The 17,453-nt window shown below is 42.4% G+C and overlaps 1 protein-coding gene across 4 annotated transcripts in view; it reads left to right on the forward strand.

Moving 5' to 3' along the window:
* TTC13 (tetratricopeptide repeat domain 13) overlaps nt 1-17,453 on the forward strand; it is a gene marked incomplete at its 5' end in the record, with an annotated part of 70,192 nt that overhangs the window by 36,876 nt on the left and 15,863 nt on the right. For all 4 annotated transcript variants that reach the window (XM_082854525.1, XM_082854522.1, XM_082854523.1 and 1 more), the window contains 7 exons: nt 1,729-1,845; nt 2,802-2,912; nt 8,361-8,443; nt 9,924-10,065; nt 10,363-10,537; nt 12,763-12,919; nt 16,423-16,553. In XM_082854525.1, coding sequence (XP_082710651.1) covers nt 1,729-1,845; nt 2,802-2,912; nt 8,361-8,443; nt 9,924-10,065; nt 10,363-10,537; nt 12,763-12,919; nt 16,423-16,553 — 916 coding nt within the window. The remainder of the gene's footprint in view (nt 1-1,728; nt 1,846-2,801; nt 2,913-8,360; nt 8,444-9,923; nt 10,066-10,362; nt 10,538-12,762; nt 12,920-16,422; nt 16,554-17,453) is intronic.

Below are 17,453 nucleotides of genomic sequence, written 5' to 3' on the forward strand. Positions count from 1 at the left end.
ACTTAGCAAGCAAAGGGCACACTAAGTGTTTTAGTAATTTTAAAACTGCATTTGTGATGTTTGCATTTGTGATGTTCTCAAAATTATAGTGTCTGAAGTTACAGTTCAGTTTCTTAAAATGAGTTTTTTGTTTTATTGGGGATTTGGCTTTCTGAAGGAAATTCCTTCTCAATTAATGAAAGAATTCGTTTTCTCATGGCACTTTTGGATTGTAACCCTAAGGGTTAAGTGACCGTAATCTGTTCGCTGCTGCACGAGAGTCCTGTTGGTTTTTAGGGTGAGCGTTTGGTGGTTCACTTGGTGACCTTCTGCTCCAGGGACTGGGTACTGTGCTTTTCCCCGCCATTACGCTGATGCTGTGCTAAAATGTTATGATAAAGCATGAATTTAATTAAGCACACTTAGAAAGAAGACTGATTCAGCAGCTTTAAAAAATTTGTATATCTAATAAAAAGCTAATTGTGTACCCCAAATGATGTTAGTAATCAGAAAAGTGATTTCCAATGATCTTAAAAATATATAGTAATATCCCCCTTTTCTGGCATCATCAGGCAATAATGTCATGACATAGTGATTCTTCCAGCTAAATTACAGGATACCATTTATATACGTCAGGCATTATTTTATAAGAAAGCTTTCACTTTTATACTTTCGGAAATAGTCTATATGTAGTGAACATAATTTAACCTTTTTTAGTTACTCTGGTCATTATTATGCGTATTGATTGTTGTGCTGGGGTGTGATAATTCACTTATGTCTCTAGGGGTTAATATACTGGGTTGGGATGTTTTTCCTTTGAAAATATAACCCTAGATCCCTATGCTTCTTGAACTCTAAGGGCATATTTTCCATTTCTTTCCTCTCTCTGAGCTTTCTTGCCCCTGGTCATGTGCCTGCCTGAATCTTCCCTCTCTTGCTGCTTTTAAGTTCCTGCAGAGGAGGAAACCCGTTAGTAAAACTTGATGGAAATGACCTATTATAAGAACAAAATTAACCCTAATTTAAGGACATCTGTTCCGGATAAATTGCTTGAGCTTGACTGCATGAATACTGATACCCATTTTGGGTTTTCTTATGTCATTTGGGTGAACTTCTGCATTCTGAGCTGTCTTCTGTATTGTCATGGTTGCCCGAACACCACTGACGGCTCCATCAAAAGAGCATTCAGAACAGGCCTGCCGATGTTCCTTCACGGCCTTGCAGATCGTGACTGCTGAGTTGAGAGCCATTCACAGAAGAGGGCTTACAAAACACCTGGAATCCTAGAAATTGCCGTTCAGCACTGAATACTCCAGACGGCCTAGCTAGACGCCACGGAGGACTCCAATCCGTGTCGAACAATTCCTCTATTTTAATGGTTCAAAGTTATCTTTCAGATTAATTTGACATGCCAAATTTTGTTTTGAAAGGTAAATGATAGGTTGGGGAACAAATGGTCACACTTCAAGAAAAGCAACATCTGCTTTGACCTAGAACATGAAACAATGACAAGGCAATTGCCACGGTCATAGTTCATCCGCATCCCCTTGGCTGGACAAGATCGGCAGCCCCTCAGCTGTTGACTTTGAACCTCACTGCATAGTACGTGGCGTCAAGGGTTCTAGACTGCTGAGAGGGTCACGTTGTGAATGTGGGGTGGTGAAGCGGAATTGAAAAGTCAGAAACATTGACGGTTGTAGGGGCGATCGTTGGGACTTTTCTCTCCTAATTACATTTTTGGGTTTATAGATTCTGTCCCCTCTGGGACGAATTAATGAAGCAGTGAGTGATCTCACTAAAGCTATTCAACTTCAGCCCTCAGCACGGCTGTACAGACACCGCGGGACCCTGTACTTCATATCAGAGGTGAATTGTTCTTGCCTTAAAACATGCCCTTTCATGATGATAAAGATGTCGCCTTTCCTTCTACTTCAGAAAGCTGCTATTGGATAGATTTGGGCTTGGGGCTGTATTATAATAGTTCGTGATACAAGACAGTTATGAAAGCATTTTCTTTAGCTGAAGTCGAACCCAGTGGAGAAATATTAAGTACCAGGAACACATTTTCTTGCTTGAACTGTCAGCAGTAACTAATTCTGGGCTGGGGGAGAAAAGAAAGAGTGAGAAACAGAAGAAGAGAAATTTGGTTTACAGATTATACCTTAACTGTGCTTGCAGATGTCAGCATAGAGAAGCAGGTATGCATGTTGTCAATGTGTGATCATTAAACTTAGAGGTACAATTTGAATTTCTTTGGGTATCCCAACCCGAAAACCATAACCTGAATTAATGCGGCTTCCCAGACTGTAGCTTCTCAATGTAGCAAGATTATCTTTTATCGTCAGATTGGTATTTATGACTGCCATAGCTATTTTTGTGGGCTTGCAGTCATTTTAATAACAATTTTCTATTGCAAAAGAAAGTAGATTAAAAAAATCTCAACATAACACATTTTAAGGTTGATCGATGTCCTAATTATTTTAGAATTCAGTATAATAAAATGCTAGTACCAGAAAATAATTTGTAAAATTTCTGTAACAGATTATGACTTTAATGGAATTTAAAATAATATTCTTTTTTGTGGCTGAGACAGTGTGCTTAAATTAAACCTTTGTGAGCTTCTCCTGTCAATTGAAATCGACTCTTTCAACAAACAGTGTAAGCATTCTTCTAATATTCGTGGTCATGAAATGTTTCCTTTAAAGCCAGAAAGGGCACAAACTAAATTGGGATTTCTTTTCCTCTATCAGTCGAAAGTAGGACATGTCCAAATATGTAACGAATACTACTTTATTTATTTTTTTTCATTCTCCTTTTTGTAGGACTATGCAACAGCCCACGAAGACTTTCAGCAGTCCTTAGAACTGAACAAAAACCAGCCCATAGCTATGCTATACAAAGGTTTAACTTTCTTTCACAGAGGACTTTTGAAGGTGAAAGTGCTGTGCAATATGTGTACCTACAGCAATCCTGCTTCTCCTTTGCGGTGAACTGAGCGGGGTTAAGTCTGGCAGGTTTTAAAATGACGTCTCAAGTGTCTCATTGGTTTATTTTAGAAAGTCGTTTGCATCGAGATATTTATTGAGCGCCTACTATCTGATAGGTACTTGGAGGAGGGTGCAGAAGGGGAGAGGGCGAAAGGTTATAAGGGAGAAATAATGCTTTACACTTGGGACGAATACAGTTTCCAAAGGCTTTCCCCACAGATAACTTAGCATAGGGTGAACACACGAAAGAAAGCAGTAGAAGCAGAGTGCTTTGGAAGCAGAGGTGAGAAAGATTCATTTGAACTCGAGAGTTAGGGAAGGTCCAGAGAGCAAGTGGACTTCGTCCTGACCTGGAAGGCAGAGCAGGGCTGGGAAGGAGAAGGGCTCTGAGGGCGAGAGGAAGGTGTGAGTGATGACGTGGGGGGGGCGGGGCCATGGTCAGGCCCTTGAGCAAATAGGCAGGCTGAGTGTGAAGGGCTGCAGCACCGGGTGGGGCCCTGAAAGGTCTCAGGTGCGGACTTGAGTTGCTAGGCCCAGAGGGGCTGTGAAGTCTAGATCTGGGGGGAAATACAGAGTTGAGACCCAATCTGTATTGAGGAAGTGGTTGCTGATGCAGCGGTGGCCGAGGAGGGTAGGGACAGGGGGAGTGCTGAGGGGGTCGCTGGCCACGTTCAGGTCAGGGGCGGCCAGACTGCCTCGGGTCCTCTGGGGGCTGCAGGAGTGGTCCCAGCACTGTCCCTTGAAGGCTGCTGTGGGAAGAAGGAGGCGAGGGACAAAGGAGAGGCTCTGTGTCAGCTGAGTGGGGCAGGGACGTCACTGCCAGCCTGCCTGCCCCTCCTCCTGCCCGGGACTCTCCGTTCTCCGAGCCTGTTTGGGGAGCCTGTCCTACAGCAGCTTCTTTCCGGCCGGGATGAGGGGCAGAAACACGGCTGAGAGCGGAGCTCTGGCGCTCACCCAAGGCCTGACACTCCAAACTGCCTGACTGAAGACAGCCGGCCTGAGAGTCACAGACGGTCTGCCCGCCCGCCTAGGTGAAGACACTCATTCTGACCAGGAGGTGGAGAATTCAGAGTAGGCTGCACTTAACCCTGAACTTGGAAAGGTGGGAAGAGCTTCAACAACCTGTGGCAGAGAAGGGTACTCTGGCAGAGAGAGCATGCGTGTTATTATTAAAAATAGTTCTGAGGATCTGACACACACATAAACACACACACTGGGAGGGTGGGGAGAGGGTTTACCTCTAAAAAGGCCACAAGTTGTAAGTCCTCCGTGTTACAGTGCCTGTCGCATAGTAGGTGCTCAGTAAGAATCAGTGGGGTAAATGCATGTCAAGGGCAGAGAGCGGAATTGGAGTTGGAAGGCCTTGCTCTGAGCTCTCGCTCTGAACCTTATTAACTGCACTGCTGAAGCCACTGCTTGAACTCTTTGAGCCTGTCTCTCCACATTTATCAGGCAGAGATGATGCTACTGTCTGCCTCTTGAAGTGAGAGTGAGGCTTCCATAAAACAACATGTGTGAAAAGCCCTTTATAAACTGTAAAGCTGAATCAGGTATTGATTATGATACAGATTATTTTACATGTGAGAATGTAATTTCATCGAAGTTTTGTGGATTCTAAAAAATAACTCCCGTCCGTTAAAAACCAAACTAGAAGGAATTTTGCAAATCTTACTTCATACACCTCATCTCCGTTTTGCAAGTATGTGGAGGTGGTCCTAACAGGGACCCTTTCCGTCCCCCTTCGAGGATTCGGACAGGCAGTGCGGGCTTTGAGTTATTTAACATGTGCTTTGAGCAGCTGCCAGGTGACGTCTTCCAGTTTATTTTGTCTCTGCCGTCTGTCTTCTCATCTTCTCTCAGTCCCCTTCAGTTAAAAAATTGAGAATCGCAATGCTGTGTTCAGAGTCTCTCCCTTGAGTATCACATGGAGGAGAAAGAGATCTGAAATAGAAAAAAAAAAAGGCCAATTATTAGTACTAAGAGGGTCCAGATAATTTTTAAAGTAAACAAATGCAAACAGTTGATTTCACTTTTAACTGTAAAGCCATGTTTAGGAACGTGGGCAGGGCCCTTTGTGTTATTTCGAAATGAGAATTTTTCAGCAAAGAGCCATAACAGAGACACTAAGTAGAAAATAGACATGGACCAAAATTCAGTTTGGTTTATTCCAAACCTCCCGGATGAAGACCTAGAAACAGTGCTTTCATTCTCTGAGTGTTGGCAGCCCCTCAGTGAACCAGTCTCACCAAACGGTTTGGTCTTCCCTCCTTTTCACCATGCCCACCGACACAGCAGCAACGTGTGTAATAGATGGGAACTTTTTCTTTGCATTTTATAGATCTGCCATCCGAGGAGGTCAGGGTGTTTCCATAGCGCCTCACTCACCCCAAAAGCATCCCCGTGAAGTATAGAAGGAGCAGAGGGTGTCCCAGTTACAGAGATTGGAAAACTGAGTCAGTGGTGAAATGCCTTAATTAAATTAATGAACTTAGTTCAGATATCTCTCTTTCTCTCGTTAACTGTAGAGACGAAGTATTAAATGGACCAATGAGTTTGAGCTATCTCTGTACCCTAAAGGTGGTCTCTCCAGGTCAACAGCAGTTTAGAAACAGAGCGGGTGATGGCTTATTTACTTTATGATATAATACATTAGAAATATAATAGGATATATTACATGACAAGTTTCACAATTGTCCAATTCAGAAGATATATCAGACATTTTGGAAATTCCTAGGGAGTAAAACAGCAAGCACTTTTCTACTGAATTCTACCCATGTTGTAAGGATATTTCAAAAATTGTATATTATAAGCCTTTACTTTGAGAGTTACCTGCGTTTGTTCTGTTCAGTTATACCGAACAGCCCCAGGGCGATGGCTGCCCTTTAGCTAGTAAAGAAGATGGTGGCCTAAGTGGTGATGATTGCATTCACGATGCCAGCGAATTCAGAGCCAGTTCATGTGCTTAGAGATTGATTCAACAAACGTAGTTTCTTTGTTCCCAATGGCTCAAAATCTTGATTCTGCTATGTCCCCTCTTTGGCAGAATGAGGTAGAGAGCTGTGCAGTGATTAGACAGGAACCCCGAAACCAAAGACTTAAAAGCTGAAGAGAAATCAGACTTTGAAGAACTGTGGCGTCCAAGCATGCAGTAAGTGCAGTGGGCAGCAGCCGCCTCCTGGGCATCTCCACGAGACGTCCACAAACACCCCAGACATCACACGCCCCAGTGGACTCACGACCTCCCCCGTACTTCCTAACATTCCTTAATGCCTCCCTCCACCCGGGCTCTCAGCCTAGACTCTTCCTGCCCTCTCTTCTCCCTCCTCCCTCCCTCGTACCCAAACAGCCACCAGATTTTCTCTTAGTTTGCCTTTAAAACTCTCTGCCGAATTTGACCCTTCTTTCCCTCTCCTCAGAGGCACTGTCTCAATCTGAGCTTGCATTCTCTCTTGCCTGTTCCATCACAGCCGCCTCCCATCTGGGCCCCATCCTCTCCCCTCTCCAGCGTGTCTTCTCCTTTTTTACCAGCATTTTTCATGTTTACAAAGAGTAAATTTTGTGAGGTCCCACACCTCCTCAGAGGCCCCAGTCCTCGTTGCTTCCTTCCTACTGGCCCCGGCTTTCCCTCTTCCCCACTCCCCCCGACCCCATGCCCCCTGCACTCCTGCCCCTCCGGCTTTCCCAGCGTCGGTGAGCGCTCTGTGCCGCTGTGCGGTGCCCCCGGCCCCGTCCAAGATGCCCTCTTGCTTTACCAAACTCCTCGTTCTTTAAGACCCAGCTCAGTTGTCAGCGCCTCTGTACAGCCTCTTCTGGTCTCCCAGGCTCAGTTCAGTGGTTTCTTTCTCTTTATTCCCAGAACCTCTTCCTCACATCTCTGCTGTAGCTCTTAGTTTGTATTCTAATAAACTGGTTACCTACTTGGCTTTCTAATGACACTGTGAGTTCTCAGAGTACAGAGGTAATGACTCACCCATCTTCGTGTCCCCTTACCTCCTGCTATCCCTGGCACATAGTAGGCGCTCAATACATGTTTGTCGAATTAAAAGTACAGTTGTACAAATCCTAAAAGATCGAGATTATGTCACGGCAGGAAGCCCAATGAAGAATGCCCTTTTACGTTTCTTCGGTGTTCAAATTTATCCGTTCTCATCTTTCACCCAAACAGTAGCTATTCAGTGGCATTTCGTTGTGAGGCGATTTTGTCCTCAGTTTTGCCTTTGAAGAGTTTCAAAGCCAGCCTCTCTTGCCCTGCTGGCCCCTTCTGAGAAAATCAAGGAGCAGGGGCTGAATGACTTTCTGAAAAGAATCAAGATTGTATAGCTTTTGCAAGACTATTTTGTGTGCCTACCGGGGCATTAAATATTTATTGAGTGCCTACCATGGGCAAGGCATTTGATATCTTTAGTGGTTTTCTGCTCTGAATTCTCTAATCAGGTTGAAATGATCTATTCCAGAAGTTTTAAAGTCAAGTGTCTCTCAATTAAACCTCTTAGAGATTGTGAGCCTTTATAGCCGTTAAGTCAGATATGTCTTTTCCTTGGGAAATGTGGGAAATGTCTTCGTAATTTTTTTTTAATCACAATAACTAGAGTCATAATGAAAAGTACGTTCAATCCCAGTGTAAGCCTAGGATGTTTATTCTGAAACATTTCATCACCAATTTTTATTTTATCACCAATTTCCCCAGAGAGTCCCCCTGCGGCCAAGTGCACTGTGGTTCTGAGGGCTCCTCCGAAAGCGTAGTGTGTGCAGCTCTGGGCCCTTAGTGCCGCCTTGAGCTGTGCTGGCAGGAGTCATGCCCACCTGCCCCCAACTTGAAGGCTTCTCCTGCATTTTACGGTTTCTTTTTTCCTCGTAGATCATGGGAGTCCTTCAGGTGGCTATCCTGGGAGCCTTTCTTCTTGTTCTATAAATAATTTCACATTGGGCTTGCTTTTTTTTGTCTCTTCTATTGGTTCACTTTCAAATGCTGCTAGCTGTGATCGTTTTGCATCATTTCACACAGCTATTAGGCTTACTTTTGTTCCATAGGGTTTTTATTAATTAAGGAACTGATATTAAAATGCAGGTGTTATCAGTACTAAAGTCCTAATGAGAAAGATAGTGAGAAGCTGTTTTCCCATTTTGGAAGGAGAAGCTTAAGGCTCTGTTGTTCATAGTAATGCATTTGTTTACTATTGAAATTAAATCCTCCAGACTCAGTTTATTGTACTTTCTACCTCTCTCTTTTCTTTAAGTCCTCCTATTTAAAAAAAAGTACTCAGAGACCATGTATTTTATATATATATATATAAATATATACATATATATATATATGTATGTCCTTTAGTGATTTGAGAGAAACTCAATTTTAACAGTTAAGCAAATGAATAATTTTCTATATACTTTTTACAGGAAGCTATTGAATCCTTCAAAGAAGCTTTGAAGCAGAAAGTTGATTTTATTGATGCATATAAAAGCCTGGGGCAGGCCTATAGGTAAGTAAAGTACTAATAGTTGGGGTAGGAGGGAGGGCGTAGAGTGGGATAGCCTCACATAATAGTGATTAAAAAAAAAAATGCATTTCTTAACCAAAAGAGATGGTCATTCTAAATCACATAGGCATTCACATACTTATTAAGATCTTCTCTGGAACATAGAACCACGGGTAAGAGGATATCGTGATACCTGTTACTGTGTCTTAAAACAGCCTCGGTCTGTATATATTAGTCTAGAAGACGTTAGTCCTTCAAGAGTTGTTGCTTTGAATAGTGGCATTATAAGCTGCTGAGTTACAGACGCTGCTGCCTTTTTAGGCAGTAACTAAGGTTAATACCCACATCACTAGGATCTGTTTGAAGATTCCTAGAATTGCGGGATGGAAATGTTACAGTTATGATGCATCTCTGTAGGGTATGAGTAGTTGTGCCTGGACCCTGGCTTCCTGACTACATGCATTGCCCTGACGAGCAAAGCTATTTTGACTTTTGGCTTAAAATGTTTTTAACATTCTGACTCGTATAAAGGTGCTATAAAAGTTAGGAAAGAGAGAGACAGTCATGGAGACCCCCTGTAAAACCCTGTTAGGTGCCCTGTTCAGGAAGGGCTACATTTAAGAGCTTGCTTATCTGATGCCATCGTTGGAAAAGCTCTCATACTAACTTGGAGAAAGTGTGTTTGGATTTGTTCTAGGTTTAAGGGATGATATTTATCCTTCCTGTCCCACGAAATTGTTGGGTATATAAATTGAAAACAGATTTGAAAACACCTAGTAAATAGTAAAGTGCTGTAGAAATGTCAGTGGGTGTTATATATATATATTTTAAATCTTCATTATTTATAGAAAGTTGACATATGGGATATTTTGAAGGTTCTTCAATTATTTATAAAAATGTTGATATATAAAAGAGGGCAAGGCTGGTCAGTAATAACCATTTCCACTCTGAAATGATCACAATTCTGAAATATACTTCTTATTTCAGAATTTTAAAGTAGATAATGATTTACTGGATTTTAAGTGAAGGACCTTCAGTGACAGAAAAAATTATAAGCCTATGAATTTGATTCGCAGTGATATACCTCTGTATGATTATAACCTACTTACTTTTTTCCAAAGGAGAAACATATGTTTCTATCCAGATAACTAAAATTTACACAAAGTTTTTTTAGGGGTTGGAGCTGATCATGAGTTGGGGAAAGGGATTTGAATAAGCATTTGTCTTTGGAAATCAATAAATTAATTTTCCCCCAGAGAATTTCAAGAGCTCTATGGTGATCCTATAACCTGGTAAGATTTAGAAAAAGCAAGTAGGATATGATGCGTCAAAGGCTAGGTAGCTATAAAGTGGTGAAATAAAAAACCAAACTCCCACATTAAAGTATCGTATTTGTAGATTGAACCATAATTCTGAGGATAACTTATTCTGTATGTTTACTGAAATGCCTGTGCTATGTTCATTGCTATTGTCAAACACCTAGAGAGCTGGGCAATTTTGAAGCAGCCACTGAGAGCTTTCAAAAGGCTCTGTTGCTGAACCAAAATCACGTGCAGACCCTCCAGCTTCGGGGAATGATGCTCTACCACCATGGCAGCTTGCAGGAAGCCCTTAAGAACTTCAAGGTGAGCATCCGTAAGTGAGAAGCAGTGTAACTGCAATTCTGCGTCATTCTTCAACAGAGTTCAGTGAAATGAATGGGGTCAGCGGGGAGGGCGGGCAAGAATAGTGCTTATACTTCAGCAAAAAGAAAGAGGAAAAAACCATGGCCTGGTCCTGTAGACCGATTTACTGAGGATGTATTTGGTCTGATTTAACCTGGAGAGAAGACTTTCCTAATTCCAGATTAAAGAAGAAAGTACTTTAAAGTTTCCTTAAACTGTATTGATTCTAATACAGCATTTTCTCCTTCGATGCCTCAGCGGTGTCTGCAGCTGGAACCGTATAACGAGGTGTGCCAGTACATGAAAGGACTCAGCCACGTAGCAATGGGACAGTTTTATGAAGGGATAAAAGCACAAACTAAAGTTATGCTAAATGACCCTCTCCCAGGCCAGAAGGCCAGCCCAGAGTACCTTAAAGTGAAGTACCTCCGAGGTAAGTCAAACAGCTGCAGAATCACTGACCCTGAGTGCTTGGAGTAGGAGTGATACTGCTTGTGTCTCTGATGTTCCGTGTTAGGCAGTTGAGTCTCAGGGCAGCTGCGTGACTTGTCCTCAGCTGCCCCTTGGTTAGTGGTGGTATCTGGACTAGAGGGACGAGCCCATGTCTTCTAAAGGCCAATCCAGTGCTTTTTTTTTTTTTTTTTTCCTCTTCCTCACATTTTTTCTTTCTAAAGTTAAAAAATTTTACTTATGCCAAAAAAACATATTTTGACCTAAATGTGACAATCATCTGGGTATCCATGACTTGTCACACCTCATCCAGAGATATAGGAATGACAGGAAAGGAACATTTTATGAGGTTTATACTGTTAAATAAAAACTTGGTATCTTTGAACTGTCATTCCTTCATATCAGAATTCGCACATAGTTTGGAAAATTTAAATTGAGATGAAGGAGAAAGCAGACCTTTGGGTTATCCTTTTATTAGTCAGTCTTACCCTTTCTCTGCCATACACAAAGACATTTTTGTTTTCATATAAAGCCCAAATCTTTACTTTTATTCCTTCTCTTTCCTTTATCATTAGCCCTCTGTACTAGCACTGTCCAAGTGAAAACATTTACAAGCCATGTGTGTAATTTTAAAATTCTAGTAGCCACATTAAAAAAGTAAAAACGGGGGCTTCCCTGGTGGCGTGGTGGTTGAGAGTCCGCCTGCCAATGCAGGGGACGTGGGTTCGTGCCCCGGTCCGGGAAGATCCCACATGCCGTGGAGCGGCTGGGCCCGTGAGCCATGGCTGCTGGGCCTGCGCGTCCGGAGCCTGTGCTCTGCGGCAGGAGAGGCCACAACAGTGAGAGGCCCGCGTACAGCAAAAAATTAAAAAAAGTAAAAACGAACGGGTGGAATTCATTTTAATAATATATTTTATCTTATTTAACTCGGTACCTCCACAATATTAGTTCAATATATAATTAATATGAAAACACTCTTTATTGGATGTTTTACATTTTTGGTACTAGTCTTTGAATATGGCCTATATTTTACACTTACAGTTCATCTCAATTTGGACGCTAAATTTTCATTGGAAATACTTGATCTGAACGTAGATTTCATAAAGTTTAAAGTTGTAAAAGTAGACTGATATACGTAAGTTGTTCCAAACCTACGGCAGTTTTCTAATAATTGAATAAAATGTCAGTTTTAAGTTTAAATTAATTCAAATTAAGTAAAATCTAAAGTTCAGTGCTTCCGCCGCACTAGTCACCCCTTCAATTGTCAGTAGCCAGCTGGCTAGGGATTACCTTTTCGACAGCACAGCTCTTTACTCTAAATTGTAATTCCCTCTATTTTCCTGGTTTAGGAGAGCTTGGACTTGTGAACTATAGACTGAAGCTGGGGGCACTCCATATCTTGGTTTTTTCTACACCGCGTCCCTAGAGATAAGCAGCAGTTGGTCAGTCAGTTGATGAAATCGCATACGTAGTCAGTAGATCTATTAGTTGAGAAGGAAGCAGGCTCTGTCTAACACTGAACTTGCATTCCCAGACTCTGGAATCGAATAGTGAGATCTTTGGTGTTGCTTATGGAAAGGTGGTTAAAATTTAGCCGAAGTGGACCCTGATTGGCCGGCTTGTATTTGACCCTGGTAACTCAAGTCAGTGGCAGGCCACCTCCGTTATCATATAAGAGTGACTTGCTAAAATTTGGAGTCTCCATTTAGAATTCTTGTAATTTTTTAAAATAAATTTATTTATTTATTTACTTTTGGCTGCGTTGGGTCTTCGTTGCTGTGCGCGGGCTTTCTCTAGCTGTGGCGAGCCGGGGCTACTCTTCATTGCGGTGCGCCGGCTTCTCATTGCCGTGGCTTCTCTTGTTGCGGATCACGGGCTCTAGGCGCAGTGGGCTTCAGTAGTTGTGGCGTGTGGGCTCAGTAGTTGTGGCTCGCTGGCTCTAAAGTGCGGGCCTAGTAGTTGTGGCGCACGGGCTTAGTTGCTCCGCGGCATGTGGGATCTTCCCAGACCAGGGATTGAACCTGTGTCCCCTGCACTGGCAGGCGATTCTTAACCACTGCACCACCAGGGAAGTCCCAGAATCCTCGTAATTAAATAACAGTTTGTTATGAAGTATTTGTACAGACTGGCTATAAAAAATTACAGTTAGCTATAAAAACCGTCTCTTTGGCATATCCGGGTGTGTCAGATCCCATTTCCCATCTGCAGAGTATTCTCGATATCTTCATGCCCACCTTGATACTCCCCTTACGGAATATAACATTGACGCGGACCTGCCCGGGAGCTTTAAAGACCACTGGGCTAAGAATCTGCCTTTCCTCATAGAAGACTACGAAGAGCAGCCAGGGCTGCAACCCCACATAAAGTGAGTGCTTTATTTATTTGTTTATTTTTTACATCTTTATTGGAGTAGAATTGCTTTACAATGTGGTGTTAGTTTCCGCTGTACAACGAAGTGAATCAGCTATACATATACATATATCCCCATACCCCCTCCCTCTTGCGTCTCCTTCCCACCCTCCCTATCCCACCCCGCTAGGGGGTCACAAAGCACCGAGCTGATCTCCCTGTGCTATGCAGCAGCTTCCCACTAGCTATCTATTTTACGTTTGGTGGTGTATATATGTCAGTGCAACTCTCAAAGTGAGCGCTTTAAGTGAAGATTTTTTTTTTCTTTTTCAACACTGAGCTGTAAGTTCATCATAATATCTCTTGGTCGGTAAATAGCTTTCTATTCATGTTTCTGATGAATTTATTTTTGAATTGGATATGTCTGCAAATATTTCTTTTAGCTTACCTTTGGACATCGTCTTTCCTTTTAGCACGACATTCCCTGCTAACGTGGGGTAACTTCAAATGTACTTATACTTCTTGGTAGCGTTTGATATGCATTATTCCTTTACCATGTTACTTTAAAACAAATTTCTTAACATATTAAAAGTTTGAAGTTACAGCACTGGCCAATACTGCTGCAATACGGCAAAATGGATATGCTAAAAGGCTATCCCATTACAGAACAATTAGATTTAGAATAGAAATTAATTCCTGGCAGTCTAGCAGTGTCTTAAAAATTAGGAAAAATCTGTAAAGATCAGCTCCCTCTATGCCTAAAAAGAAAGAAAAGAGAAGGTATTCAAACTACAGTGATGGATGGTAAACACATTTTAACGGAAGAAGGCGTCCTGTCCAGTGGAGTGCCTTGAGGCATGGCAGGGTGGGTTTGTTGACCTTCAAAGGGCTAAAGTGATCCCATATTGGAGGCATTCCCAGGATCTCAACAGAAGCAGACGCAGATCCTTCCTGGGGAGAAATTAGTGCCAATTTGTACCCCCAGTATTCCCACAGATTAAGATCATTAGTGTGAGAATGAAAACCAAGATGACCGAAACCATTTGTGAGAATCAACAGAAGCCACAAACAATAGACTTTGACCCTAAGGACTTCAGATATTGGAACTGTTGAAAACAGACTCTACAATAACTCCAAATGAAATGTGAAGAAATTATGAAGAGATCACAAACATGAGGAAGAGACATGAGATTATAAAAAATGACCAGACAGATGCCACAGACCCACATGCCGCAGACCAAAAACATAAGCTCTAGGAATAGAAAATATAATCATTGAAATGAAGAATTCAGTATACAGGCTAAAAAGCAGATTAGATATAGCTGAGAGAAAATTGCAGAATTGGCAGATAGAGCACAGAGAGTCAAGGAGTTAGAAAACTTGAAAGAGAGCAGATACGTAAAATGTAAGAAGGGCTAACACTTGTGTGTGTAATTGAAACTCCCGAAGGAGAAAATGGAGGAGAGGCAGTATGTGAAGAAATAATGGCTAAGAATTTTCCAGAACGAAGGAAACACATTCATAGATTTTTTTTTAAAAAAGCAGGGTAAACGAAAAAAAATCCATTCAGACACATCATAAGTAACTGGAGAACACCTAAGGTAAAGAGAAAAATCTTAAAAATAGGAAAGTCATATCACCTACTTAGGGTCAATTATTGGACTGACTGTAAACCTTTCAACACCAACAGTTTCTGCAAATAAAAGTCAAACAGCTAATTAGAAAAGTGCAAAAGACATGAACAGGTAATTTCATCAAGGGGAAAACGTGAATGGCAAGCATATGAAAAGATGCTTCAGTTCATAAATATATAAGACCACATGAAATGCTTCACCCACTAGGTAAACAAATATTAGCAATACAAAGTCTGATGATAGTAGTGTTGACCAGGAGGAGGATATGGGGAAATTTCATACACTGGGGTATAAATGGCTCCATGAACTTCTGCCAGCAGTTTGTCCTTATTGTGTAAAGTCGAATATTTGCACGTCCTACGGTCTTTAAGTTCCGCTCCTGTGTATATTCAGGAGGGAACCATGTACCTGTGCACATGTCTGCTTGGAGACCTGTTGATAGCAGTTTCTTTGTTCACAACTGAAAACGAAATCATCCCAAATGTTCATGAACAGAAAAACGGATAAATGTGATACGGTCACATAGTGGGGTATTATACAGCAGTATAAACAAATGACCCAAGCAACAGTGTGGACTAATTTTGAAATATAAAGTTGAGTAAAAACAGCAAGTTGGTACACTGCAGGGTCACATAATTTTCCCCATAGAGCTCATAAGCAAAACTATAGAATATATTGTTTAGGGATATACATATGTAACCTATTTTTTAAAAGAAGAACGTCAAGGAATTGTGAACACAAAATTCAAGGTAAGTTACCTCTTCCTGGGAGGCAGGAGGATAGGACAGGAAAGTGACATACAAGTAGGTAGAGCTACATAATTGTTCAGGTCCTTTCGTTGAGTGATGAGGTTGTATGCTTTTGTAAGTTTCAATAATCAAGATAATAAAAACCAAATAGATTGCCCAAAGAGGTATGTATGTTCTCTAGCACCCCTTTTTAGAGAAATACTTATGTGCAGGAAAGGGGGGGCGCCTGAAGGGCTGTCCTTGGAGAGACCTGCTCACCAGGCTGGCGCTGGGCTGGCGTCTGGGAACGGGGATTTCAGGATCTCCCCCTACCCCCAAGTGCCCAGAGCTAAGAATGGCTCCCAGCACCTGCGCCATGTGTATGAACAGTGTGGTTCATGCTGAACACCTGCCCTCCTCTGGGGGCCTAGGGTACCTGCAAGGCAGGGGTGCTCACGTGGTCAGCCCCCAGTACAATGCCTGGGCACGGCGTGTCCAATGAGCGTTTCACTCGGGGAATTAGTGCCACGTGTCTCCCCAGAGTCCTGGAAGTGCGCCTGGATTCCTCTGGACCTCGCCCCACGTGCCTTTTCCCTCTGACGATTGTGCTGTGTCCTCAGAGCCACGAGTACAACTGTACACAGAGCCTGGGAGTCCTCCTAGTGAATTACTGAACCCTTGGGGACGCTGACACATCCTGTAACTTAGAGTTGCAGTCTTTGTTATGAAAACTTTTAGCAGGTTGGCGGGTAAACAGTAGCAGTCACATACACAGTCCCAAGTACACTTGGCATCATGTAACTTGGGGCCGGAGCGGGAGATGGACGTAGGGTCGGGTTTGGTTGCTTGTCAAAAGAGGCAGTCCCTGTGTTCTGGAGAGGTTTACAGAACAAATAAGGCTCAGACGTGTCTTCTGAATTGCAAACTAGTTATCAGCGTTACTAACAAGCACGTTACAGCGACTGTACGCACACTGTCATGAAGAGTCCTGCTTTGAATTTGTGTCTGGTTGGGTACAGACCACTGAAGTAAAGATCATGTGGTCAGAAGTTCCTTGATTATTTTTGCAGTGGAAGAAGCGACTGCTTTTCAGGTGAAACTGGATAACCAGGTATCTGTGGTAAAAGTCTTTATCATGTACGTAATGTTTCTTCCAGAGACGTGTTACATCAGAATTTTGAGAGTTATAAGCCCGAGGTCCAAGAGCTGATTTGTGTAGCTGATCGTTTGGGATCTCTGATGCAATATGAAACACCTGGTTTCCTGCCAAACAAGAGAATACACAGAGGTATTTTAAAACTATCTGAAAATGGGAGTGTTTATGACAAAGGAGCGGAGGATTGGTAAAACCACGTTGTACTTTTGAAAAGAATCATATGTTGTGCTTACTGCAAATCTCCATGTGACCAGAACAGAAACGTATAGATTCATTCACACTGAATTCTGAGAGAAGAGCGCTTCCAGCTTTGGCTCTTATGCTGTTGCTTTGGTGTAGATGTAGGAGGTAGGTCTTCAGTCATTGCTGTAAATCAGACAGCTCATCCACCAGAGCTGTCTCCTTACTGTCGGGTGAGGAGGGATTTGAACCTCAGTTCTTTCAGGATTGGGAGCAGACAAGTGTGAGGTTGCCTCCAATTTCCTCTGATAGAGTTGAGCTTTAGTCAGGCCATCATGTAATGCATCTATGGTCCTGTTAAATTACCAATACTTGTGATTCTTTTTGTTTTCCCCGGTTTATTTTCATATTTATTTTAATTTTTATTCTTTTTTTTGCCTTTAAAATTTTTGGTCATTTTTTTAAACATCTCTATTGGAGTATAATTGCTCTACAATGCTGTGTTAGTTTCTGCTGTATAACAAAGTGAATCAGCCATATGCATACGTATATCCCCATATCCCCTCCCTCTTGCGTCTCCCTCCCACCCTCCCTATCCCACCCCTCCAGGTGGTCACAAAGCACCGAGCTGATCTCCCTGTGCCATGTGGCTGCTTCCCACTAGCTATCTATTTTACATTTGGTAGTGTATATATGTCCATGCCACTCTCTCCGTTCGTCCCAGCTTACCCTTCCCTCTCCCCGTGTCCTCAAGTCCATTCTCTACGTCTGCGTCTTTATTCCTGTCCGGGCCCTAGGTGCATCAGAACCAATTTTTTTTTTTTTTTTTAGATTCCATGATTCTTTCGCCGA

This window comes from Leucopleurus acutus, assembly GCF_964270905.1.
Source record: "Leucopleurus acutus genome assembly, chromosome: 14".
NCBI classification, from domain to species: Eukaryota; Metazoa; Chordata; class Mammalia; order Artiodactyla; family Delphinidae; genus Leucopleurus; species Leucopleurus acutus.